Below are 27297 nucleotides of genomic sequence, written 5' to 3'. Positions count from 1 at the left end.
TAGGTGGGATACCCACCTACTCACTCCTGAAAGTAATTCTTTATCTGCACAGATCTATATTGGAAATACTTTGTGCCTAGGGGTGAATTGGACAATAGAAATAGGGAAGAGCAGTCCAAGAAGGCAGCCATTACTTTCAAGGAGATATGCATGAGACATTTGTAGAGTGGTACATTAGAACAAATACTCATAAACTAATAAACTAGATGTTGTGCTACAAAATAGCCTTTGGAGTAATACCATAGAGAGCTTTAAAAAAATACTAACACTTGCACATCCCATCCTAGAGATTCTGATCGAATTGATCTGGATGGTGCACTAGGAATTGGGAGGTTTAAAAACTCCCCAGGTAATTCCTACATGCAGCCAAGGTGGGGGATTACTGATTCCACAGGATTTTCAGTGGTCCATCTTCAACGCTTGCTTTGAAGAACTGTTTTGCATAACTTGAAAAGTTGGAATTTTAGAATTCTAGATTCCCAAACTTCCACCTGAATCATCTTGGACAGAGATTGGGTGGGGATTGAGCTCTCCTGTTGAGGTCTTTTTCAGGGGCCAATGCCCCTTAGTTTTAGTTGGAGGAGGGGGGAGGTGGTGGGTGCTGGTGGTGGTGGAATCTTTCTGCCTTGGAGAAGCTGGAGAGACAGAAACTTTAAAAAAAAAGTATATATATATATATATATATGTATCTGTTGTTATCTAGAGAGTTGCCTCCGTGTCAATTTTTAATAGAGACAGAAGACTCTTTGCTTATGAAATCATCTTCCAGCTTTGCAAAGTAAATATGTATAGTGCACTGAACAGAGAGTCTGATAATAAATTACCCTTGTATTTTGGGTGAAATGCACTTGTCCGTATCTTCCTCTCCTCATTGGAGAGCTTCTTGCAGAGTGGTTAAGAACACAGGCTTTGAGCTATGCTGCCTGGTTCAGGTCCGAGCTGTGCAATCTTGGTTGAGTTACTTAACCTCTCTGGGCCTCTGTTGTCTCAACTGTAAAATAGGAATGATAATAGCCCTCACTTACCAAGTGGGAGGATTAAATGAATCCGACCAGTGCCTGGCATGCAGTGATCACTCAGTATATGTCAGCAGTTGTTATTATGGTTGTTTTGAGCATTCAGTGAGCTCTCAGACGTGTGGAGCAGTTTGGGGAAACGAGAGATGTGATTCATGTGTGGCAGTTCATTAACCAGGAAGAATATCTTTAGGAGGGACAGATGTCAGACAAGTCTCTGTAGTGAGGGATAACTTCGTCTGTCTTGCCTTTTCAACTGTGCCCTGAAGAGCACGGAACAGGTGGCCGCGTTTTGCCGCAGTCTGCATGAGATGAACCCCTCTGACCCGAGCCCGTCCCCCCAGGACTCTGCCGGGCCTCAGCTGGCCGCCATGAGACAGCTAACGGACGCCGATAAGCTGCGCAAGGTCATCTGTGAGCTCCTGGAGACAGAGCGCACCTATGTGAAAGTACGTCTTCTCCTGCCCTCCCTCCTGCATCCTTCCTCCCGTCCTTCGGAAGGATGCAGGCTCTGTGTTTATACTGATGTTGACTAACAGCAAAGCCAGATCACGGTCTTGAAGAGTATCTTGGTCTCTCCTATGGAATTTGGCCTTGATTCTGAATGTTACGATCTCCTTTTGTGTTTTAGGGAAGCATATCTATTCTTATAGCACTTCATTGATATAAATAACTGATTGATTGACTCAGAAAGGAGATGATGGTGAATGTTAAGTGAACCTTCTGACCTTTCTAAATATGTTGTTGAGCTCATACCAAAATTGAATTCGTTTTTGACAAATTCAAGTAGTAGTATCTTCACAATCTACTTTGAGTCTAGGTAGCAGGATATCAGGACTGTTTTGTGTTATCATTTGTTCTGACATTTAGTTATATTCCTGAAACTCTATCATTTGTTCCTATATAATTTATAATACATACAACTATTGTTTAAAAGTGATTAAAGAAGACAATTTAAAAGCGATAAAAACCTTATTTAAAATTTTATTCATGAAGTGGACAGTCTCCTTTTGTAGAACTGCAAAATGGGACAGGAGGCAAGAAGCTTTCATAGGGTAAAGAATAAAGAACAAGGAAGAGACAAATAGACAATACTTGATTGGCTGGGGCCACGTAGTCAACCTTGGTTGGGGTGAGAAGGCCCAGAGTTGGCCTGGCGTTTGGAAATTGGCTGAGTGGATATACTACATTCTGGTCAAGTGGTGTATTGACAGGGACACAAAAATGATCTAAATTTAAGTTTGCTGACACGACACCCCAGGCAGAAATGGCTCCATCTTGGGCCTAGAAAGTTATTTCAACACTATATAATTTATAATATATTCCTATAACTATATAATTCATCTAATTATGATAACTGTATAATGATATACTCCAACTGTATAATTTAGTTATGTTTAGTTCCATGTTACAATAGTGTGATCTGTTTTAGTCTTTAAGTCAGAGGTCAGCAAGTTATGGTCCTTGGGCCAAATCCAGCTCTCTGCCTGTTTTTACAAATAAAGTTTTATTGGAACACAGCCACACACATTCACTTATGTATTATTTATGCTGCTTTCCTGCTACAGCAGCAGAGTTAAATAGTTGCGACAGAGACCATATGGCCTGCAAAGTCTGAAATATTTTGAGGAAAGGTTGGCTCACTTCTGCCTCAGTGGACCTCAGTGACCTAAAGACTGAAATGTTAGCATTTGGGACATAATTTTTTTTTCTTTAGATTCTTTATAGACTTTTAGAAGTGCTAATCCCATATTCTTTCAACCCTTAGGACTTAAACTGTCTCATGGAGAGATACCTAAAACCTCTTCAGAAAGAAACTTTTCTCACCCAAGATGAGGTATGGTGACAATTGTCTGAACTTTGTGAGGGTCACACTATAGCTTGACTTGGTGAAGAGGAAGGACTGGGGAGTACACACAGTACTGAGAGCATTTTGAATTCAATTAATTGTAATAAATAGGTCAAATTATTGCCTGCAGAGCTCTTGGTGTGCACTTGGAGAGGAAGGAGGGAGCTGCCCCACCTTCTGGTGGTGGGAGCAATACCATAATTATAAGTATGGGTAGAAAAACTTCGAAATCAGAAGCAAATAAAGGTTCTGCGCACTAATGAAATATGCGGTTGATGAAATTCTTTTGCATTTTCCAGCTTGATGTGCTCTTTGGAAATTTAACTGAAATGGTAGAGTTTCAAGTAGAATTCCTTAAAACTCTAGAAGATGGAGTGAGATTGGTACCTGATCTGGAAAAGCTTGAGAAAGTTGATCAATTTAAGGTAAGTCTCATCCTCAAATAGTGTAAAGCTGCCTCTTAATGTCAAGGGTGGGCTATCCTGTAGGTCAAGTCGAATCTCCTAATAACACATCGCAGGAGGCATTGTTGCCGTGGTCTTGAGTCTTCACTGAACTGCCAGTGGAGTCATTTCCTAAAGGGAGTCTGAGAGTGGAACGGACTGCATCTTGCTTTTCTGGCTGAGGTAGAACCAGTACCATTGACTTGCATTAAACTGGTGTATCTGCTGACTTCTACTTTGGAAGATGTGCCTACCTTTTGTTCTGTTTATGTAGGGGCCTTTAATACTTGCTATTAGCAAATTAGACTAGCACTCTTGGTTTTCCAATAAACAAATTAACTTATCTTGTTCTGGGAAACTGGTGAATGGAAGTGCTTATCAATTATCTAGGAGGAAGACAATCTTCCAGCACACAGTGTCCTTGTAGGCTTTTTTTTTTTTTTAATTTTTTTTTAAAAATTTATTTTATTTTTGGCTGCGTTGGGTCTTTGTTGCTACATGTGGGCTTTCTCTAGTTGTGGCGAGCGGGGGCTACTCTTCATTGCGGTGCACAGGCTTCTCATTGCAGTGGCTTCTCTTGTTGTGGAGCACAGGCTCTAGGCATGCGGGCTTCAGTAGTTGTGGCGTGCTGGCTCAGTAGTGGCTCCCGGGCTCTAGTGTGCAGGCTCAGTAGTTGTGGTGCACGGGCTTAGTTGCTCCGTGGTATGTGGGATCTTCCCAGACCAGGGCTCGAACCCGTGTCCCCTGCATTGGCAGGCGGATTCTTAACCACTACACCACCAGGGAAGCCATGTCCTTGTAGCCTTAATGAGGATTTATGACTAGTACCTCAGTGAGGATGCTGACAGCTTGTCTCCTTCTCCTTGGTTGGCTTTCCCTTATTACAGAAATTTCCTGTGCTGTGTTTCTGATTGACAAAGGCTCATTGATTCATGCACAGTGGTGTTGGCTTACATGTCACCCTCATGTACTTTTAAAAAACAGATTAATTGAGGTATAATTGATATACAATACACTACATATATTTAAAGTGTACAGTTTGATGAATTTTGACATACGTGTACATCTGTGAAACCATCACTTCAATCAGGATAATGAACATAATATCACCCCTAATTGTTTTTCCTGCTCTTTTGTGATTCCTCACTCCTTCCTCTTAAGGCCGCCTCTTAGCCACAGGAAACTATGTCTGCTTTCTGTTACTACAGATTAGTTTGCATTCTGGAATTTTATATAAATGGAAACATATAGCATATACGCTTTTTTATGTGGTATCTTTTACTGTGTAGTTATATTGAGTTCCATCCCTGTTGTTACATATACCCGTAATTATTACTTTTTTATTGCTGAGTAGTATTCCATTGTGTGGATGTACTGCACTTTGTGATCCTTTCCCCTTTCTTGGGCATTTGGGTTTTTTCCAGTTTTTGGTGTTTACACATAAAGCTGCTGTGAACATTTATGTACAAGTTTTAGTATGAATATATGCTTCCATTTCTCTTGGGGTAAATACCTAGGAATGGAATGGTTAGGTCATATGGTAAGTGTATGTTTAACTTTTTAAGAAACAGTTGAACTATTTTTCAAACCAGTTCCAGTGTACAGTCCCACCAGCTGTTCCTCCTCATTCTTACAACAAGGTCGGGTCACTCTTTTTAATTTTAGCCATTTTAGCAGGTAGGTGGTGGCACTTCATTGTGGCTTTAATTTTAGTTTCTCTAGTGACATGACTATTAGTATCTTTCTATGTGCTAATTTGCTTTCAGTATATCCTCTTTGGTGAAGTGTCTTTTCAAATCATTTGCCCATTTATTATATTGGATTGTTTTCTTATCGTTGAGTTTTGAGAGTTCTTTGCAAATTTTGTGTATGAGCCCTTTACCGATATATGATTTGTAAATATTTTCTTCTTGTCATACAGTATCTCCCAAAGAGCAGAAGTTTGTTTTTTTTTTAGGTTGATTTCTTTTTTTTTAATTGAGTATAGTTGATTTACAACGTTATGTTAGTTTCAGGTGTATAGCAGAGTGATTCAGTTACACACATACATATGTATACGTCTATTCTTTTTGAGTCTTTTCCCTTATAGGTTATTACAAAATATTGAGTATAGTTCCCTGTGCTGTACAGTAGGTCCTTGTTGGTTATATATTTTATATATGGTAGTATGTATATGTTAATCCCAACCTCCTAATTTATCCCTCCCCTGAGAAGTTTTTATTTTTTAATGAAATCCAAGTTTTCAAACTTTTTCTCTTTTGGGTCGTACTTTTGCTGTCTTATCTATGAAATCTTTGCCTAAACCAGGGTCATAAAGATTTTCTCCTATGGTTTCTCCTAAAAGTTTCATAATTTGGGGATTTATATTTAGGTCTCTGATCTGGTGTGAATCAAAGTCAATTTTTTTGCGTATGAATATTTAATGTTTCTAGCACTATTTTTTGAAATGACTATCCTTCGATCCTTTTCCACTGAATTGCTTTTGCACTTGTGTTGAACTTGGGTTCAGTTGTCCATATAGGTGGGGACCCCCATACACTTTGACTCTCTTCTAACACTTGCAGAAACCTGGCTGTGTGATGTTAGTATGTATACAGGTTTGTAGGATGAGATGAAGACTACCCCCTCGATATATTTTTTTGTGTCATCTCTTTACAGTCCCTCTCTGCAACAGGAGTCATTTAGAATGCACACACACATTCACACACATAAGCATATGGACATATATTCATGTATAGTTCTCTATTTTTATTTGGATGTAATTTCAGACTTACGGGAAGGTTGCAAGGATAGTATAAAGAATTCCCAGATAGCCTTCTCCCAGCCTTCTTCCAAATGTTAACACATTTGCTTTATCCTTTCTCTCCCTACCTATTTCCTTTATGGATGTGTGTGTGTGTGTGTGTGTCTGTGTCTGTGTGTGTGTGTCTCTGTATATAGAATATAATTGTTTTCCCTGAACCATTTAAGAGTAAGTTGCAGGCATAATATCCCTTTAACCCTAACTACTGCATATAGTTCATTTTTTGTGTGTTCAGAAATTGCTTGTGTTAGTTCATTTTTCTTCTCTTCAGGGTAGTTGGTCATACTATCCATTTGAAGTACAGTTTGGTTCATTGATAAATTAAGTAATAGGATATTAGAACACCATGATAAGGGCCAGTAGTTTGTCAGTTAATCAGAAAGTTGCTTAATGTGGAACATAATAAAAATGCGGACAGACCCGAAAACATTTGGTTTTAATCTAAAATATCTAACATTCATTATATTCATGTAGCAGGCTTTTGCTCTGGGTCCAGTTCTTTGCGTTTAGAGTCAGTTGATCACTTCAGGAGAGTTTAGTTATCAGAACTGTGATATGAACATAACTGTGTTATGAGCAGAGTTATTCTAGGGAGGGGTTGGTGCGTGATCCTTTTAGCAAGTTCACTCTAAGCAGTCACTGTTGTAATTTCCATTTAAGTGGAACTTTCTTCCCCGACCTTCATTTCACTAATTTAGTGCCTAATCTGACCCTCTCCATTCCATCTGTAAGACGTGACAACTGGTGCACGTTCAGTATTCTTGGCCCTGGGGCTGCCCTCTGGCACTTCTGAGTTGGCTTCTGGACAGTCAGTTTTCACTCTTAAACCTGTTGCTGTTGGTTTCTGCCATTGCTGCTTCATTTAAATCCTGATTATATATTTGCCAAAAATATAAAAACTTGTTAAAATATTCAAATTGTGTTGCCTAAGACAGTATTAGGAAAAAAAAAATTGGTTCTGAGGTCAAATAAGTTTTGATAAAATTTCCCCTTGGAAGTTTGCAATGTTCGTCAGCCAATGAGAGGCTCTGTGAAGTCCTGCAGAAGAGAAACACAGGGGAAATGCAGTCTTTGTGTAGAAACCCCTCATGTTTGTGCACACTTTGTGCTCTGAGATCATTTTTTAAGGCTGGAAGAACAAATGAATACCTTAATGTTCTATCTGTGTTTGCTGTATGGTATGTGCCTAGTAAATATAAAGTTAAACAAATGAATGACTTGATATGGCTAAAGTAAGACGTTACAATTAGAGCTTTTTCTTATATAGTTTTTCTCATTTGATTGTTGAATATGGCTCAAAGGATGACTATACCTACAGAGTCAGACTGCCCCTCCCGAAACCCTCTCGGTCAAGGGGGTGAGGTTTGGGGAGGGATGGGGCTTGAAAAGTAAAGGAGGAAAAGTACAACATGTAGGAAAAGAATTTAGGCCTCTAATTACCAGTTATGTGTGGTTCATAATAAACCTTTTTTTTTTTTAATAGACAGTCTATCAGATTTCTCTGCATTGTTCATTCAATAAAGTACACTTTGTGGAACCCAATTTATCACTCAAATCCAAAGCACATATATATGGAGTCTAAAAAAAAAAAGTGGTTCTGAAGAACCTAGGGGCAGGACAGGAATAAAGACGCAGACGTAGAGAATGGACTTGAGGACACGGGGAGGGGGAAGGGTAAGCCAGGACGAAGTGAGAGAGTGGCATGGACATATACACTACCAAATGTAAAATCGATAGCTAGTGGGAAGCAGCCGCATAGCACAGAGAGATCAGCTCGGTGCTTTGTGACCACCTAGAGGGGTGGGATAGGAAGGGTGGGAGGGAGACGCAAGAGGGAGGAGATACGGGGATGTATGTGTATGTATAGCTTATTTTTTTGCTTTGAACATACGTTTTAAATTCTAAACTTGAATAAGCAATACCTCTTTCTGAACTAGACTAGATCATTGTGAAACCTTATAGAAGGTACTTTTCTGAGGCCTGTTACATATATTTATATAAAATGTGTAGGATAAAAGGTATCCCACCTCAGGCATATTAAATTCCTAATAGGGAAAGCCTCCACCTAGGTTTGATCCTGTTGGGGCAGAGGGTATGGCCTGGGAGACAGTACTAATTCCTGTAGTTGAGTCTGTTTCTTATGTTCTTATCTATTCCTGCTAGAAGAGAGCATGGCATTGGAGAGGGTGGAGTTAGTGATTAGGGAAATGTGTTTTCTATTTTGGGAGATTTATGCGTTTCCTGCCTTTATTTGGTTTGTCACTTCTACCTCCCAACAGGAACTAATGAGAGAATTCAGGAGATTTCTGTCTTTTCCAAAATGCCATATCTACTTTCTCGTTAACATTCAAACATCCCAGATAGGTCACTGAAAGACACAAGCCTGGAAAACCAGTGACATCTTGACTGTAATTACCGAGGAAGCCAAGTCCAGCATCTATTACACAAATATGTAAGCCCACACACTTTCCGATAGGCCATCAGTGAGCTGAGACAGGCTGTGACAGGTGTGAGTGATGCTGATTTGTGGGGAGAGTCAGGCAGATGCGAGCTCCCTGCTGTATCCTGCTGATACTTCCAGATGAGGAGGACCATAAGCTAACTGCATTGTTTCTCGTTAAATCCAGAAAGTGCTGTTCTCTCTGGGGGGATCCTTTCTGTATTATGCTGACCGCTTCAAGCTCTACAGTGCCTTCTGTGCCAGCCACACGAAGGTCCCCAAGGTCCTGGTGAAAGGTAAGTCCTGCGAGGACTGGGTAGCAGGTGGGCCTGTTCGTTGTCAGTTCACATCTGTGTGGCCAACTGTGGTTGGGGGCTTCTGGACAGAAATCTAAGAGTCATTGTTGTGCCAGATGGATATTCCAACAGGCCACAAATAAGGGTACAGTTGTTCCTCGGTATCTGTGGGGGATTGGTTCCAGGACCCTGCCCCCCGCCATGGATACCAAAATTCGAGGATGCTCAAGTCCGTTATGTAAAATGCATAGTGCGTGCTTATAACCTATGCACATCCTCCCATATACTTTAAGTCATCTCTAGATTACTTATAATACCTAATAAAATACAAGTGCCATGTAAATAGCTGTCCGTGTGCAGCGAATTCAAGTTTTGCTTTTTGGAACTTTCTGGAATTTTTGTTTCCAGATATATCCTATCCCTGGTGAGTTGAATTCACAATGCAGAACCTGTGGATAGAACCTGTAGATACGGGGGACCGACTGTACTGAGAAATGAAATGCAATATATCTTGAATTAACAGTTTTGTCAATTTTCTTACCGTGAACGTTTTGACTCAGTTCTTTGGGGCCAGGATTGATGAGTCATTTTGCAATTATGCAGAAATGTAGGGAGTTTAGAATTCCCCTGCTTTATTTCTATTTTTCATTAATTTTGTTATAACCTACCACACTTCATACACCTTTCTGTGGCATTTCATTTTTCCCTCACCTATTTTTGTTCTCAGGTGTGTGATAATGGTCACCACCATCACTACTAAAATTGTTTCAATTATTTACAAAAATCACTCCAGCTGTAATTATATTTTGCATGGAAAAGAGGAGAATTTTTAGATTGGCAAGCTGGTGTTTCTAAGTGTTCTAGGAAGACGATGGGGTGTTCTGAGAGTCTCCAGAAAGTTGTTTCGCTTCCATAGTTCTGCATGTGACAGTTCATAGGTTAAAGGATTAGAGAAACATGTCCTTGGTAAACAGTAGAACCAATCAGCCTACTCTTCTTTAACACTTTACTGTGGCTGCCATGTAAACAGCTGCTGAATTTGTAAGTAATTTACTTATATTTACGTTTGTTGCGAAAGAGAACTAGCTTGATTTAATTCAAAACGTATTATAATAAACATTAATACAACACAGGTCTCTGGACAACAAAAGATCCTGCCCCAGATAATGACATACTTAATGATAGTCATAGTCTAGGCAAAAGAGTTCTACTTCAGCGCAAAAAACTTAAAGGGAACCTGGGAATTTCCTTGTCCTTCTGTAGGACAAGGAAATTGTCCTGCTCTATGGCCTAGTCTGTGGTTTTACACATGCTGAATTGGTCGTATAGTTCTGTGTGTGTGCATCTTTTTAAACTTTAACTGAATGCTATGTTATGAGAGTTTTTAACATAACAGTTTTAGAGCACTTTGCTCTAGGGTAAAATTATATACTCATCAGAGTTCTTAAAGCAGTTGTGTTCTTTTTAATCATTTGATTAGATTAAATTCTGCCCCTATAGATTTTTAAAATTCAAAACCATTATTTTTTGCACCTGAAAAATATTAGAAAATCTTTAAAAACCATCCCTTAAAACATTAGGTGTGACTTACATTTTTCTAATGGCCAAATGTGCCAAGAGGATGAAGAGAACTCTTTGAGGACAAAAAGCCTATGATTCTTGACAGACTCCCATCTAGGTTGCATGGGAGTGACGCTCCTTACCGCTCAGAGAGCTGAGAACCATGCCCTCTTTTGCCCTGATGTGAAATACACTTGATGGGTTAAACGCACATGGCCGTGTTTTTGGACGTGAGGACTTTAGGGGGAATTCCTAGGCCCCTTGTGGACATGGACCAAGACTCGGGATGTCCACGGAAGCTGCAGCTTCCTCGTGCATCAGCTCTGGGCCTGGGCTCACTTCCGAGGCCATGGGCTCCTCCTCAGCCATCTCATTCCCAGTCTTCTTTCTCTTCAAGGATTTGGTGGCTGGACCCATGGAGTCTGATTCCTCTTAATGGGGCTTAAACAAAATGAAAAGATTGTAGTCTTTACCAGGCCTTCCCCACATGATTGCTGTTTATCTTAATTGAATAAAGATAGTGAGAAGAATCATTTTACAGTTTCATGGTGTCCTTTTACAACATCTTCTGTTCTTAGCTCACATTCCTAATCACTGGAGATGGAAATATATTTTTATCAGAAGCTTAAGAAATATATGCCTACAGTTAGTCACTTTGATACAGTGTCCTTTCTTCTTCCCATTCTTTGCCCTCACTTCAGCCTCTCTCTCCGCCATTTCTTTGCACCTGGAAGGCATAAGTCGTGTCTTCCTAATTATCCACTGGCAGGTACCTTTTGTAATTGTCTGGGGACCCACAACTCCCCAGGACTGCTTTTCAGCCCAGCTGGGACACAGATAAAAGCCCAGCTGGTGAGGAAAGTGCTGCCTGAGTTACCTTAGGTCAGATGTATGTTTCCCTCTGAAATAAATCCTAATAGCTGGTAGCACTGAATTAACATAGAACAGATCTTAAAAGGCGTTCACTGCGGGGGATCAGCCTTGCTCCACTTACCAGAGCTGCAAGGCGCTGCTGCTGCTTTTTATTTTCCTTCCTTTTCTCAAAAGAGGTTCTACCAGCAAGGAAATGTTTGAAACATTAGAAAAACTGGCATAAGGAGTGTCTTAAAACGTAGGCTTTCATATTATTCAGATGTGGTGAGGCCAACAGATCAGGAGACAGTTGCCATCAGAAAGATAGTTTGTTACTCATGGTTCCCAAGAGAAGGGGGAGTGTTATGCCATGCAGGGCCGTGAGGGGAAGCACCAGAGCCCACCAGGAGACAGAATGAGTGAGGGGGAAGACATGGGCAAGACCCTTTATTGTGGTTTCTGCAGGGAGGAATGGGTGAGGCAGGGTAAACAGGTTTAGGATTGGGTAATTTGAATAATCTCAACAGGCTCTGGGGTGGAGGGGCTGTCCTGAGTTGTCTGGTACCTGGCTCTGGGGTGATCAGGGCAGGGGAAATAGTGGCCTAGAGTGTAAAAGCCTAATAGAAGAGGGAAGGAGGCAGGTGGCTCTGGATTGGTTGGCTTGCATGTGAAAGGCATGCTTCCAGGTGGGTCCTTTACCATCTAGGAATTGGCCAGCTCTGAGATGGGCAGTTTCCCCAGGGTCCGTAAGGCCTCAGATGTCAAAGTATCAGAATAAGAAGACATTCTTAATGCAAGGACGATAAACAGCAGCCCCTGAAAATCCATGTGTATAAGATTTACAAACTCCGCTATCCCTTAACTCACTGGGCCGCCCCTCAAATAAACAAATAAATCTGATGGACAGACCCTTCCAGTTGTCCCTCTGAGCCCTCTTTCCCCCCCTCTGACAACTCACGGTACTCTGAATCCTGTAAAAAGGCATCTGGGAATTAGTGAGTGAAATTGTGAGAAGGGAGTCATTTGGACACTCTGCCCAGACAACCTGTATTTAAACTCTTCCAGCCAAGATGGACGCGGCGTTCAAGGCGTTCCTGGATGCTCAGAACCCGAAGCAGCAGCACTCGTCCACTCTGGAGTCTTACCTCATCAAGCCCATCCAGAGGATCCTCAAGTACCCGCTTCTGCTGAAGGAGCTTTTCGCTCTGACGGACGCGGAGAGCGAGGAACACTACCACCTGGACTGTGAGTCACGGGCCCCTGAGATCTGCTCCTTGCTCGTGTCGCCATGAGAGTCTTGAAACAGCCTTTTCATTTATTTCATGACCTCTTTTCTTCCAGTGGCCATCAAGACTATGAATAAGGTTGCAAGTCATATCAATGAAATGCAGAAAATCCATGAAGAGTTTGGGGCTGTGTTTGACCAGCTGATTGCTGAACAGACTGGTGAGAAAAAAGAGGTAAGGACCCCCACTTCTTCCCAGCACACCTATCCACAGAGCTGGGTTGGTTTGTTTCTTTTTAAGGTGCTATTTGTAAGTAAAATAGTTACAAGGATAGTGTTTTTGTTGGTGAAACCTTTTTTTAAATTAAAGTATAATTAATTTACAGTGTTGTGTTGGTTTCTGGTGTACAGCAAAGTAATTCAGCTTCTTTTTCGGATTCTTTTCCATTGTAGTTTATTACAGGACATTGAATGTAGTTCCCTGTGCTATACAGGAAGACCTTGTCGTTTATCTATTTTAAATATGAGTAGTTTGTATCTGCTAATCCCAAACTCCTAATTTATCTCTTTCCCCGCTACTTTCCCTCTGGTAACCATAAGTTTGTTTTCTATGTCTCTGAGTCTGTTTCTGTTCTGTAAATCAGTTCATTTGTATCATTTTTTAGATTCCATATATAAGTGATACCATACGATATTTGTCTTTGTCTGACTTACTTCACTTAGTGTGATAACCTCTAGGTCCATCCATCTTGCTGCAAATAGCATTATTTCATTCTTTTTTTATGGCTAAGTAATATTCCATTGTGTATATATACCACATCTTCTTTATCCATTCATCTGTCAATGGATATTTAGGTTACTTCCATGTCTTGGCTATTGTAAATAGTGCTGCAGTGAACATTGGGGTGCATGTATCTTTTCGACTTAGAGTTTTCTCCAGATATATGCCCAGGAGTGGGACTGCTGGATCATATGGTAGTTCTATTTTTAGTTTTTTAAGGAACCTCCATACTGTTTTCCATAGTGGCTGCACCAGTTTACATTCCCATGTTGGTGGAACTTTTATCCTTTACGCAAGGCTACATTGTGAATTTTCTTTCTCAGCTGAATTATTTCTTAATATAGGAAACATGTCCTGATTCCACCCGTTCACCCTCGGGACCTCTGGTTTTGTTCTGCGTTAAGTGTGAGAGTGAATTTCCATGACCGTAACTTGGGCTATTTCTCTAAACACCAATGAAGGCGGAGGCTATATCCCCAGAGATTAGAATAATAACCGGCATGTAGTAGGTACTCAATAAATACTTGTTGAGTGAATGAAAGTTTCAAATGACTATGAATCTTTTTTTTAAGTCTGCCTGAAAATCTACTCAGAAGAAATAGTCACAGGAACAGATATACTTGAGAAAAACGTAACATGAACTCTAAGTTGTGCCTGAGTTATTGAGAAGAGCTTACGTGAATAAAAATGCTGATAATACTAAAATGAATCAGTATATCATTACAGATATGATATGTAATGATATTCATCAATGCCTCTGTACCTCATGATTTGATTGGAATATTGTCCTCGTTTTGCTTTCTGCCTCAAAAAGGAGACAAGCTGGGAGGGAACTATGAAGAAAAACTCTCTTGCTGTGATTGGAAAGAGGGGGAAGGGCAGTGGGGCCGTGGGGGGAGAGAGAATGGGGGTAAGGCTTGGTTGTTTAGTTTAGACGTGAAAACAGCCTTATCTTCAGAGGTATAAAGGGTTATTATCTAGGTTCACGTTTATGTCCTCAGTGAAACAAAACAAGGTTTTGGACTATTAAAACATTTTTCAGAAAAAGGTAAATTCATGATATCTCGTAGAGATGTACAAGTGAACACATATGAAGGAATTTATTTTACTCAGATGATGTGAGGGAACCAGACAGTCAAAATAGCACAGGTATACATATGAAGTGAAGAAATGTCAGGATGATTTGTGAATGGAGACAAATTGGTTTCTCTACAGCACGAGGAAGTCGCTGCCAGACTGGAGAGAATTTATACATTTATCTGTTACCTATACCTTACAAAGAGTGGCAAAGGAGTTCAAAGGCACATAGATACAGGGTTGGACTCTGATAGCCCAGGAGGATGTGCATAGTTTTCCACTGAAATACAATTTATTTTTTCTACATGATATTTCAGGCAGAGCATGAGAATGTTCTCAGTCTACCAGGCAGATAATTTAATCTATCAGAGTGTAGAAAAGATGGACACTGCTACTCTTGATTTAGTTCCCATTTTCTTGTAAAACTATTATAGTAAGAAAAACGTACTATGTTTATTAAATAAAAGGGCAAACCTCAGAGAAAGGCAAGGAGAAAAATTATCTATGATCTCAAAATGCAAAACCTCTTGATGTTTTGGTGTTTAATTTTTAAAAAATTATGTATATTATATACTTGAATATTAAATATAGTTCCTTATATATTCTTGAATATTTTGGAAGGTATTTTGTACCTTGAATTTTTTTATATTGAACAAAGAATTATTTAATTTTCATGTTATTTTAAATGATTCAAAAGAATCCTTGAAATTATTGTAGAATATTTTATTGTGTGATTGAACAATGATTTACTTAATTCCTATTGTCAGTCAGTTCTCTTGGCTTCATTTATTGATGACTATGAATAATACTGTAAACGTTTTAGATCATACGGCTTCTTCCATCCTGTGTTTTAGTTTATTTCATTTTGACAGGAGTGAATTTTATTGGGTCATGGAAATGAACAATTTCAGTGTATTTCGTTATATTTTTCATTATATTCTGAATTGATTTCTGAATTTTAATGAGAGCAAAGGACCATTATGCTAAAGACTAGAAGGTGATATGGATAGCAGATTGCAAAGACTTGAGAAAAAAACATGAATATGATTCAAAAGTCAGAGACTATAAAAGGGGATAAGGCTTTGGTGAGACTGCCTGTCCTCTAAAATAAGATTCTGTCAACCAAGTAAGAAATCTTTCCAGCGAGGAACAAAGAGATACAGTGCTATACACAGCAGTCTCTTGTGAGCAGAGATTTTGTTAGGAAAAAAAAAAATGTGCAAAAGATGGAAGAAGGGACATTTGACCATATACCAGTATTACAGGGTAGGAAAGTCCTATATCAGTACTAGGATGTCTGAAGACCAGAAAAATGAAGGCTTGGAGAAGATGCCAGAGAGAGCACTGAAAGATTATGTCTTAGCACTATAGGAAGAATAAGAAAGAAATAGGCCCCTAAAAGGGGCCAAAGGTATCGTAGCCAAAGACAAATTGATTACTCAAAGAAAATGACTCAAATCTACTTGATCTCTTTTTTTCTCGATAGAAGAGAATGGTCTTCTAACTGGAAAGGATAGAGTGGTCTTGATTCCACAAAAATAAAACCACAGGGAGAATGGTCCTGGGGAAATAGGATGCTCTGTGCCAATATCAGTTATAATTCTGCAACAGTACTTACAGCAAGCAGTATATTGGAACAGCCATGGAAACAGCCTGTAGAGGCAGACATTTACAAGTTATGGCCTGATTTTCACAAAGGTGATTCCTGATCATTGAGTAACCTTTTAATGGCAATATCCAGAAAGAAACCTAGACTGGTACTGTGAACAGTTGGTAAACAGGAATGGGAATATTTATCAGTATCTCCTGGGAATGGTAGGTCTATACTGAAATGGTAACATTCCAGGGACACAGAGTACCTGATGCCATCACCAGCCAACTGTCCCCAGGAGGTCCCTGAAGACAGATAGCCACAGAGGACAAAGAAACAGTTTATGATGAAGCTGGACCTTCAGTCCCTACCCCATGTTAAACTCTAGGGAGTTGGGCTGGACCACACAGAGCAAGCATCCCTTTTGCTTAGGTCAGAGGAAGAAAAGGGCCAAGGAGGGCATTTCCCCTTAAAAGAAGGGCTCGGAAAGCCTGACTCAGCAAGGAATCCCAGTCCTTGCTGGGGTAGAGGCCTTGTAGCAGAACTCAGTCTCAGAGTTTTGATAGGCTGTTTGGAAGGGGACCAGTGGAAGGCCAGGGGAGAGGCTGTTGGCCAGAGGGAGCAGCTCTGACCCCCTTATTACATTTACAGCGTGGAAACTTGTCAAGAGAGAGGAACCATGTGCACTGGGACTGTATCAGCCTGTTTTTACCAGGTAACAAAGAACTAAAAATCTTAGTGTTCACGACAGCAAATACTTGTATTTCACTCACAGGGTGTGGGTCAGCTGGGCTTTGGCTTGTCTTGGTGAGCTTCAGAGCTTAGGTCTCAGAGTGTGCCATGTCTCTTCGTTCTAGGATCCAGGCTGAAGCAGCAGTGATTGTCTTGAGCATGTCCTTTCCATGGCTGGAAGGCGGAAGCTTATGAGGGCTGGTGGAAACTTTTGATACCAAGTGCATGGCCCAACTCATATGGCCAAGCCCAAAGACTTTGGGGCTTAGCCTAGTCTAGTGGGAAGTACTAGAAAATCACATGGTGGAAGGTGCAGATACATAGAGGGAGGAAGTAGAGTTTAGGCAATGATCTACTCCAGTGATCTTTAATCACTTTTTTTAAATTGAAGTATAGTCGATTTACAATGTTGTGTTAATTTCTGCTATACAGCAAAGGGAATCAGTTATACACATACATTCTTTTTAAATATTCTTTTCCATTGTGGTTTATCACAGGATATTGGATATAGTTCCCTGTGCTATACAGTAGGACCTTGCTGTTTATCCATCCTATATATCCTAATTTGCATCTGCTAACCCCCAACTCCTACTCCATTCTCCCACTCCCCTTGGCAACTACAAGTCTGTTCTCTATGTCTGTGAGTCTGTTTCTGTTTCATAGATAAGTTAATTTGTGTCATATTTTAGATTCCACATATAGGTGGTATCATATGGTATTTGTCTATCTCTTTCTGACTTATTTTAGTTAGTATGATAATCTCTAGTTCCATCCATGCTACTGCAAATGACATTGTTTTGTTCTTTTTTTATGGCTGAGTAGTATTCCATTGTATATATGTACCACATCTTCTTTATCCATTCATCTGTTGATGGACATTTAGGTTGTTTCTATGTCCTGGCTATTACATCAGTAAATAACACTGCAATGAACATAGGGTTGCATGTATCTTTTTGAATTATAGTTTTGTCTGGATATATGCCCAGGAGTGGGATTGGTGGATCATATGGCATTTAATCACTTTTAAAGACATTCCCTCTAAGGCTGTGGACCAGAATGGTACCAAGGAATTTGACTTATGTATATAACCACTCCTCTGTGGTGTGTGGGGCATGGGTAGTGGAGACAATATAGTTCCCTTAGTGGATACTCGCCTGGGTGTTTGGTTGACTAGTTACTTAATACGTACAAAGTAATACAGTTGCTTAATGTTTTTAACCACTGATGGTACTACTAATAATATTGCTCAATAATAATTAGAGTAATGATTAATTATTATAATGATCCCAATCATTATAGTGGCAGCAATACCACTGTATTCTGTACTGCTGGAGCCCCATCTCCAGCACTGTAGCCTGGCCTGGTGGCTTGAGAAGGGCAGCGTCAAATGGCACCATGCTCCGTGGAGGGCTGCTCGGCAGCTGTTGTATCTAGAAACCCAGTCAGATCAAAAGCAGCAAAAAAAAAACAACCCAGAGCCATTTGTCCTTGAAGCTCAACATCAAGTTTTCAAATATTCAAATTGCTGCTTTGAGGAAGAAGCACTCGGGCTTGGTTTCTGTGGACGCAGAGCAGAAGTGAGAGGCTGGTGGGCGGGTGCTTCAGGGAGGCGTACTAGAGGGAGACCCTCCTAACAATTTACGGTGTTTCCTAGTGGGATGGACCGGGGACTCTGATTTCTGCAAAGCCTTGTGGTCTGACATGTTTGCACAGGGAGCACATTGAGAGACCAGATGATCCTTTCGCCTGTGATTAGGATGCTGAGTGGGTGGGAGGATGGGATTTTGATAGACTTGGAAGTGGGCCAAGGACTCCAGTGAAAAAGGCACACATGACTATTGTGAGGTGTAGACACCAGTGGAATCTCAGGATCATCATGTCTCTACAAGAAGAAGAGGAACCTGTCCATCTGAGATGGTTTAGCATTTGACCTTCGAGGACGCAACACTAGACCTCATGGTTTCTACAGATCCCAGAGCTCACATTTGCACAAGCTTAAAAAACAATCTCCCAACTCCTCAGTTGGCTTCTTTTCCCTCCTCTAAAGTGAAATGAAATCTTCCTTAAAATGAGTCGGAAGAAGAAGAAATAATTGATTCCACTGCTTCCCAGAAGACCCTGGCTCCAAAGGGATTTAAACTCACAGGTGGCAACGTCTGCAGTTTCCTGGGCTGGAAATTTGTTGTTGACAGCCATTTGTTCTCCTTAGATAACTCTCCATTTGAACACAAACCCTCTCCAATTTTGTTCATCAATTTTGACAGGTTTACTGCGTGTGAATTCCAGAGGCCCGATTTGTACCTTTTGGCCACCTTATTCTTGAAATTCTGATAGGCAAACAGGATAAGGGAAAAAAAGTTGACCAAGTGAGAGACATTATTTAGAGACATTATTTTCTTGAAGTTGAATTGACCCCAGCCTGTCGAATTTTAAAATGTCATGAATATCTGAGTGTTTTTAACATCGCCCAGTAAGTTTTGCCCTGGATTTCAGGTTGCAGATCTGAGCATGGGGGACCTGCTTTTGCATACCACTGTGATCTGGCCAAACCCGCCGGCCTCGCTGGGAAAGTGGAAAAAGGAGCCCGAATTGGCAGCTTTTGGTATGTGTCACGAGAAGGTTTGGAGGGGAAGAGGGAGGCTGACTTATTTTTCGCAGTAAGTTAACATTTCTTTTCCAAGACACAATTTATTAAAATATAGTTAATTACAGTTATCTGCATTGTCTTCCTGCTGTGGCCACCAACATGTCACAGATACTAAATTAAACCTTCCAGCTAAGTATGACGAATGTGGCCAAGAGGGAGGGAATGACTGTTCAGATCTCCCCCAGGTATAGACATATGGGCAGGAAAAGATTTTTTTTTAAGCTGCTGCTCTGAATATCTTTTCAAAATAATGAGTTAATAATAAACCAAGGAAAAATCAAGTGAAAAATCAAGACAAAACTGTCTCTGTTTCTGAGCTCCCCAGTCCTTTTATTCTCTTCCCAACTCTGTGTGGCTCTGTGTGATGCCAGGATTCAGGGCATGATTCTCACCTCACCTGTTGTGGCATCACTGGGTGCCTTGATTAGTTACGAGGTGCTTCTCAATCACATCGTGGCTAATACCAGCGAAAGTAGTGATGTTTGTGAATGATTAATTTTCCAATAAGCCAGTTCTGATGGATGCAGTTGCTGCAATTAGAAACCTCATGTGGTTGTATTGTGAAATGCTTTTTGAGTGAGAAAAACTATGGGTTAGTGCACTGGGCACTGTACATATCCAGGAAATATGGCTCATTGTTGTGTGTAAATGCTTGTACGGCGTGCAGTGTTATTCCTGGGTATAAAACGATCAGTCATGATCAGTGATCAGTGTTCATGCTTTTGTTTTAGGTTGTGTCTTTTCCTAGCCTCCCACTAGAAGATGCATGGGCAGGAACATAGTATAAAGGAAGTCTAGTATTTCCGTTCTCCTTCCTTACCTTATCTTTCTGGGGGCAGAAGAGGGAGGGTATTGCTGCTTACTGCTTCTTTAACTGAACTCTTTTTTTCTTTTACGATGTGAACGGTGCATTCCCAAATGGAACATCCTAGTGATATAAAAATCAGAGTATTTAATACAAAGATTTATTGGACTTCCTAATTAGATGACTCAGCTTTCATTGAAAACCTTAGTGATATTCCTAAAGATTCCAAAGAGCCACTGTAGCTGTTGATGCCATTTCATTAAAAATAATAAAGGAGCATATAAATGTGAAGGAAAAACGTGACTAAATATGATATACAGAGGGGTATTTTGACATGCTGGTGGTTTTTGATAGTAGTGGGTATTTTTGGCAGGGGGAGGGATACTATTTGTTTTGCTTTTTTTGTTTTTCCCATCATTAACAGTTGCATTTCTTATACGGCAATTTCTTCTTGGAGAGGTCTGGGAGCTTTCTGATGCTTCTGAGTAGGTCATTTATGGGATGTAGGATTCTGAAGGAAATAATCCAAACCATCTCTCTCCCTCTTTCTGATGCTGGGCTATTGATGAACCATTCCAGAGTTCAACATTGGGATTTTTCATGCCTGTCTCCTGAATTTTACATATTTCCTATAGTTAGAAATAAACAGATTTAGAATAAGAAAATCCTTTGACTGGGATAAAGTAGGAGGTTGGCAAACGTATTCTATAAAAGGCCACATAGTAAATATTTTAGGCTTCACAGACCAAGAGGCCATAAGTAGCCAGACGCAGCCGTAGACAGTATGTAAACAAATGGGCACTAGTATTGGTGGGTTGTGCGGAAACAGGCAGGCCCTAGTTTGCCAACCTGTGATAGAAAGGGTTCAGGAAAATGCCAGTTTTGAGGTTTGGGGGGCAATGTGTGTGTGTGGCTCCAGGCAGGCTGTCGTCATCGTAATGAGGTTATTTATGGATTCCCAGTCCTTAAAATGTGACATGTTTGGCAGTTTCGGTGTGATTTTTAAGTAGCAAGCAGAACTAACAGAGCCTTAGAAATGTGTTTTGAAACAAGGAAGAGTCGCTGTGAGGGAAGTAACTTAATTACCATTGAACAAGCAGCTTTGGGGTTAAACCGTGGTTGTCTTGTTTCCGTTGCTCTGATCTCAGGAAATAGTGCTGCTTTCTTCCGAAAACAAAGTTGACCGGCTGCCCACCCAGCACCTTGATGTTTTACTCCCAGGACAGCTAGTTTGTACTCAGGGCTGATGATCACCACCTTTAAAAGAAGAAAAGAAATAGTTTGTTTAGGTTTCGGCCTTAAAGGGTGTTAGATGTTCACCTTTGGGGGGGATATCGAGAGAGTGTTTTAGGCTGGTCAGGGCAGCCGGGAGGTTTGGACATCAAGGCCGTGTCTGAAGGGATGGGCAGCACTTGGAGTCAACTGAGTGACAGTCGGCTGCGGATCAGGGAGGGATCAAGGCGGAAATGCTCGTAGCCCAGACTGAGGTCCACTCTGGCCCTACCGCTGTGACCCTAGATGGTCCAGGTAAACTGAGGCAGACCAGTCGCCTTCTTAGAGTCACGGCAACAACCTTATTGAGCTCTGGTCCCAGTGAGGTGCTGGGTCTTCTGAGACCAAGTTCACTGGCAACCTCCCCCTCTCCTGCAGTGGAGCTCCCTCCATTTTAAAGGGACCTGCTGTCCTGGACACTGATTTCTGAAGGCTTCATGGTAAGGACAGAGGGCCGCCTCCTGGGGTCAGTGGGAACCTCTCAGTCTGTCCTCTGGGATTTTTACGAAGTCAGGTGCTGTGTGACAGCTCAGACCCAGTGGCTGGGGTCTGCTTCTTTGTACCCGAAAGCTTCTTTTCCTGCGGTCTTACACAAAGGGAGCCTGACCCATCCTAACTAAGTAGGATAAAGAATGAACCAGACACGTTGGGTTAGTCTGCAGAGGGCCTGGGAGCCTGGGGTGGGGGGGCTGTCCCTGAGAATTCCCTGTAATTGTGTGTCTGGTACACCAGGTGTGCCCCCTCCAGCTGCCATGTGACTAATGGGGTCCCTGCTATGCCTTGGGGTCAGAGGGTGAAGGGAGATGGAGACCCTGATACAGGGAGCCAAGGATGGGCTGGGGTCACCCTTCTTGTCGTTCTGGACACCAATTCTTCTTTCCTCTCCAGAGGGAGTCAGAATCGCTGAGTGCTGAACGTGCTTGGCATTGTTTAAGGAATTCTATGGAAGATTATGCACAACTCCATTGTATCTTCCCCCACCCCCAAAGAATATAAGAATAAAACTACATACTCCCTGCTTCTAAATAGTTTATTGTGATTCATCCTGTTTGGAAAAAAGTAGAATTGCATTCTACTTCATAAACTCATTTTTATTTATTGAGGTCAAAAAAGATGAATTACATTTCCTGAATTAGGAACACTCTGCGTGTATGTAGTATTAGCTTAATTTGCATAAATATAAATTACCTTAAACGTTATTATTATTGATGTTTGTATTGTTCCTTCAGCTGCTGAACTAGTACATTTTTGTTAAATGTGTATAAGCTGAAGTTTTAAGCTTGAATTGATACCATAGTGAAAATATATTTTACCCAAAAGTTTCCAGTGGGGCAGGAGGGTTTATTTCCATCTCTTTAGGCTTTCTCTGTTTATCTGGGACCTGGAAAATTTTGTCTTAACAGGTTTTTGCGTCTCTCAGATGTGCTGAGTGAGTGGAGGGTGGAATGGGGGCTGATTCATGGGAACTGTCTGTCCTCTTCATAACGGTAGTGTTTGTTACCACGAGTTATTGCAGTGAAGGGGAAAACCCAACCCCTTATGTGCCATAACTGCCTTCATTTTATGTTTTTCCAGTCTTCAAAACTGCTGTGGTCCTTGTGTATAAAGATGGTTCCAAACAGAAGAGGAAACTTGTAAGACTTCTTATTTCACCCCATAGTTTCAAAGTATCTCCCTTACTGTTTCTCAGTTGTATCTGCATAATTGTAATTCTGCACCTTTGTCAGGCATGAGTGTTTTATGATTTTTTTTAAGTGTTGCTGAGGACTTAAGGAAATTGCCCATCCTGCCTTCCTGCAGGCAGACTCCCGTTTAGAGCATGAAAGTAAATAGCTATTGGGCCTACCATGGCCAGAACCTACCTTCCTAATACTATTTTTATCCATTCCCTGTTCCTCCTGCCCCTCTGTGCTTGTTTTGGGATCCCTTTTCTCTTTCTTCCTTTGTCTCTCTTTTGCCTGCTTATTTGCGCACCCTCAGCAGATTTGTCACATGGCCTCTGGCTTGCTGCTGGGTGAATAAAAGTGCACATGGGGGAGTGACCCGGGGTTCCAGCATCACTGCTTTGTTGTTGTTCTTGTTGGGGTTTTTTTTGAAAATTAAAACAATTGATTTGTTTTTTAAATTTTTAAAAAGTGTTTTAGTTTTAATGACATATTTTTAAAATTTTATTATTTTATTGAAGTATAGTTGATTTATAGTGTTGTGCCAGTCTCTGCTGTACAGCAGAGTGACTCAGTTATACACATGTAGACGTTCCTTTTGTTATTCTATTCCATTATGGTTTATCACAGGATATTGAATAGAGTTCCCTGTGCTCTACAGTAGGCCCTTGTTGTTTCTCCATTCTCTATATAATAGTTTACATCTGCTAACCCCAAATTCGCGGTCCTTCCCTCCCCCATACCCCTCCCCCTTGGCAACCACAAGTCTGTTCTCTATATCTGCAGCATCACTGGTTTAGAAAGTGTGTGCGGGTCTGGTCCGGGCTCAGCACAGAGTTCTCATGCACCTAGTTCCTTCTCTTCCTGCAGGTAGGATCTCACAGGCTTTCAATTTACGAGGACTGGGACCCCTTCCGGTTTCGACACATGATTCCTACCGAAGCTTTGCAGGTTCGAGCTTTGGCAAGTGCAGGTAAACTCTGAAACATGTTGGGTACATATTTCTGTGTATGTATGAATTGTTTTTCTGAATCCACACTCTTGGTTCTAACCACCCTACCATCTTTTTTCTTCTGTGCTTAAGTCTCCTTTCCCTCAGTCTCTCCATTGCCTCTTATTTACCCAGCTGTTTATTAAATGAATGAACTAAGTGAATGGAGGTAGTGCCTTTAATATTGTTCCAAGGAATTCTATTCATTCTGTTATATATATTAATAATATTACAGTGACTCACATCTAAGTAGCAATGAGTCTTGTACTTCTGGGAAGAATCTTTGTGACCATGAGCAGACAAAGCCCATGTAAATAACTCACTTGCCTTTTAACTGGGAGACCGAAAAAGACCACCCAAAGCACAAAAAAAGCCATTGAATACATTCTTTCTTCCTGAAGCATTACAAATCTTTATCTTTTTATCAGCATGAAATGTCAGTTCTTTTTCTGTGACCCAAGTAGCCGTGAGGCAAGTTGTTAGGTAGTGTTGAATGTACTTGCTAAGATGATTAGTTGATGCTTTAGCGCATGAGAAGAGAAGTGAATGTCAGAACGGTATTGACTAAGAATAGCAATATTGCTATGACTTGGAGGCCCCATCCAGGACTTAATTTGAGGCTGTTTTAGGGAGGAGCAATCAGCAATGGTTCTCCCGGGCACACCTGAGAAGGAGCAGCTTTGGGGTCAAGTGGAAACTCTTGGGACACACCTATTCCCGTCCCATTTGGACAGCAGGTACAGCTTTCTGGTTGTAAGAGGGGCCGTGGAAGTGGACCTCTGCAGGTGCACAGTGGATCTGTATTTCTCTTTTGTGTTTCTGGCATCTGGCATGAGTGTTAAGTTCTTCATGTCCGGTTGGTGTCACTCATTTTCTCCCCGTTTTCACTTGTCACCTCCATGAGCCATAAAATTGGCTCTAATCCTTATAGAACCAACTCTTTCCTAGTCCAGTGTCATGAGGAAGAACCTTCTGCAGTATTTGGGAAACCTCCAGTTACCCACCCAAGTTAAACTAGATGCCACTTCCTTCTCAGTTGTTTTGCATTGCAGGAGGAAAACTCAAATGCAGAAACCACATCTGGCAAATGTACTGGGGATGATTATTTGCCTTAAGAAGGTTTCTGTCCAACCTTCTGGCCCAGAGGACCCTCGTGCCTTTTTAGCTTTGATTTGATTTGTAAAATTGATTTACACATGAATTTTCAGGCCCCTGTAAATCACAGGTCTACAAACAGCTATAATAATATTTTGAGGTTTGGGCACTTAAACACTAGCATTGTCTTACTTTGCAATCTTAGATTGTGGATTATCTAGTTCATATGTTTCCTTGTGCCTGGTTTATAAATAGGACAGCGTATGCTTATAACAAACCGCAAAGGCTCCTCAGCCAGGAATTTTGCCTTCATTGAGGACTTAAATACATGAAGAATTTAAGTTTGGAAAACAAAGCCATCTTTGTGAAGATGATATTCCGTTCCCACCCTCGGTTTTTCATTCAAATCAAGTTTAAAATCAAGATAAAAGTTTATTTTAATGGACTGACAAAGACTAGCCAACACATCTCTTGTTATGAAATAAATTCCAGTGGATATGAGAATCAGAAGATGGAAATTTCTAGATTTCGTCTTCGTTTGGGAAAACCTGTGAAACTCTCTGCATATGGGTACTGGTTGGTTAAATAATGTGGGCACGATGAGGGTTTGTAACTAGGGTTTTGAACCATTAGGTAAGGATGAGACTTTACAGTGTGCAGTCTTGAGGTCTGCAGTGAATTGTTTCTTTCATAAACACTAATAAATGAATAACGTGGCAAAATAATGTGATGTTCAGGCACTGAAAGACTTAGAAGTTATTTCTAAATATAACTGTTTCTCACTTTCTCAGTGTACCATTCTGGCTTCCTTCAGGTTGGCTGCTGTGGGCAGGCTGAGAAAGACGAGCCCCATTCGTTCCCAGGACAAGCTTGTCCAGGGCACTAGTCCCAGTTGCTCAGGGGGAAGGCTGTGCTACAGATGGCAAGGGCCTGCCTCTTTATATCACTGGCCTGATGAAATCAGCACTGGAATCTTGGGCTCTGTCTAGTCCAACTGTTGCCAAAACAACTAATCACTTAATTAAAATAGTTCAGCCCAACGGGCTGTGCAGCTAAAAGGGTCAGTTTTTCCATCAATATGATTGACTGATTGTCCTTTTAGACCATCCAGAAGGAGATTTTAGCAACTGGTAATTTTCCAAGCATTCTTTTTCTTCACGCCCATTAAGTTCTCAATCATCTTGTCTCTTGAGATCACAGGATAGGAATGAAGTTTCTTTGGTCTTATGTGGCTCTGCTCTGTTTAATCCTACACCAAAGCATGGGAAATGCTTTTGTAAAAATGCAGATAAATCTCTTTGAAACATACTCTCATTCATCCTTGTTTTAATTTCTCTAGACGCAGAAGCAAATGCTGTGTGTGAAATTGTCCACGTAAAATCGGAGTCTGAAGGGAGGCCGGAGAGGGTCTTCCACCTGTGCTGCAGGTGAGCCCGGAGCCGTGAAGTGTGGGAGGTGCCGCCCAGAGGGAAGGGATGTGACTGTGCTTGGTGTCCCCAACCCCTCTGGCTTCTGCAGACCAGCTTGTGCATCCCTAGAAGCTGCATCCTTTTTCTTGTGCACTTGAGAAAGTATTTAACACTTAATCAAGTAACAGTAATTGGATAAACTAAACTAATTTTATCAGAATGTAGACAGTAACCTGGTTAATATCTTTCTAAAAGGAAATCGGAATTTTCACGTATATATTCGACCTTCAAACGAGGGCTTTCTTCCTATATGTACACTTGGTGGGTTAGAAGGACATGGTTGTGTCATGTTTTGTTTTGGTGTTTGGGCGCATCATTTGTACTGTAACATCTCTGAGGTGCATCAGATGGAGAGTCACCTGGGAGCAGGTGAGGGTGTGTGCAGTCTTGCTGGGATTCCTCATCGTGTAGGGAAACTTCAACCTAGGGAGGCTGGCTCAAGTGACTCAGGTTCTCCTACGGATCTGGAGTGGAAGCTGAACTTATGATGTGGGCTTCCACTTACTTCTTCTTTCCCTCTTCTCACCATTCCCCGCTCCTCCTCTTCTTCTTCCTCCTTTTTGGGCTCTGTCATTAAGAATTTGAGAATTGTACGTTTCTCAAGTGCAGCCAATTCTCTCTCTCTCTCTTATTTTTGGCCTAAAGACACCAGGCTGGATGGTGCCAACAGCCAGCATTCTGATACATTT

General features: G+C 41.1%; 1 protein-coding gene across 1 annotated transcript in view; it reads left to right on the top strand.

Moving 5' to 3' along the window:
• Positions 1–27297, top strand: part of TIAM1 (TIAM Rac1 associated GEF 1) — a 269436-nt gene that overhangs the window by 234663 nt on the left and 7476 nt on the right. The window contains exons 16-25 of the mRNA XM_059921431.1: positions 1286–1465; positions 2785–2853; positions 3165–3290; positions 8739–8847; positions 12325–12504; positions 12601–12719; positions 19159–19267; positions 22965–23023; positions 23924–24026; positions 26479–26566. Of these exons, the coding sequence (XP_059777414.1) occupies positions 1286–1465; positions 2785–2853; positions 3165–3290; positions 8739–8847; positions 12325–12504; positions 12601–12719; positions 19159–19267; positions 22965–23023; positions 23924–24026; positions 26479–26566 (1142 nt within the window). The remainder of the gene's footprint in view (positions 1–1285; positions 1466–2784; positions 2854–3164; positions 3291–8738; positions 8848–12324; positions 12505–12600; positions 12720–19158; positions 19268–22964; positions 23024–23923; positions 24027–26478; positions 26567–27297) is intronic.

This window comes from Balaenoptera ricei, chromosome 4 (assembly GCF_028023285.1).
Source record: "Balaenoptera ricei isolate mBalRic1 chromosome 4, mBalRic1.hap2, whole genome shotgun sequence".
NCBI lineage: Eukaryota > Metazoa > Chordata > Mammalia > Artiodactyla > Balaenopteridae > Balaenoptera > Balaenoptera ricei.
Note: the sequence above shows the minus strand (reverse complement) of the source record. Positions and strands in the feature narration are given on the sequence as shown.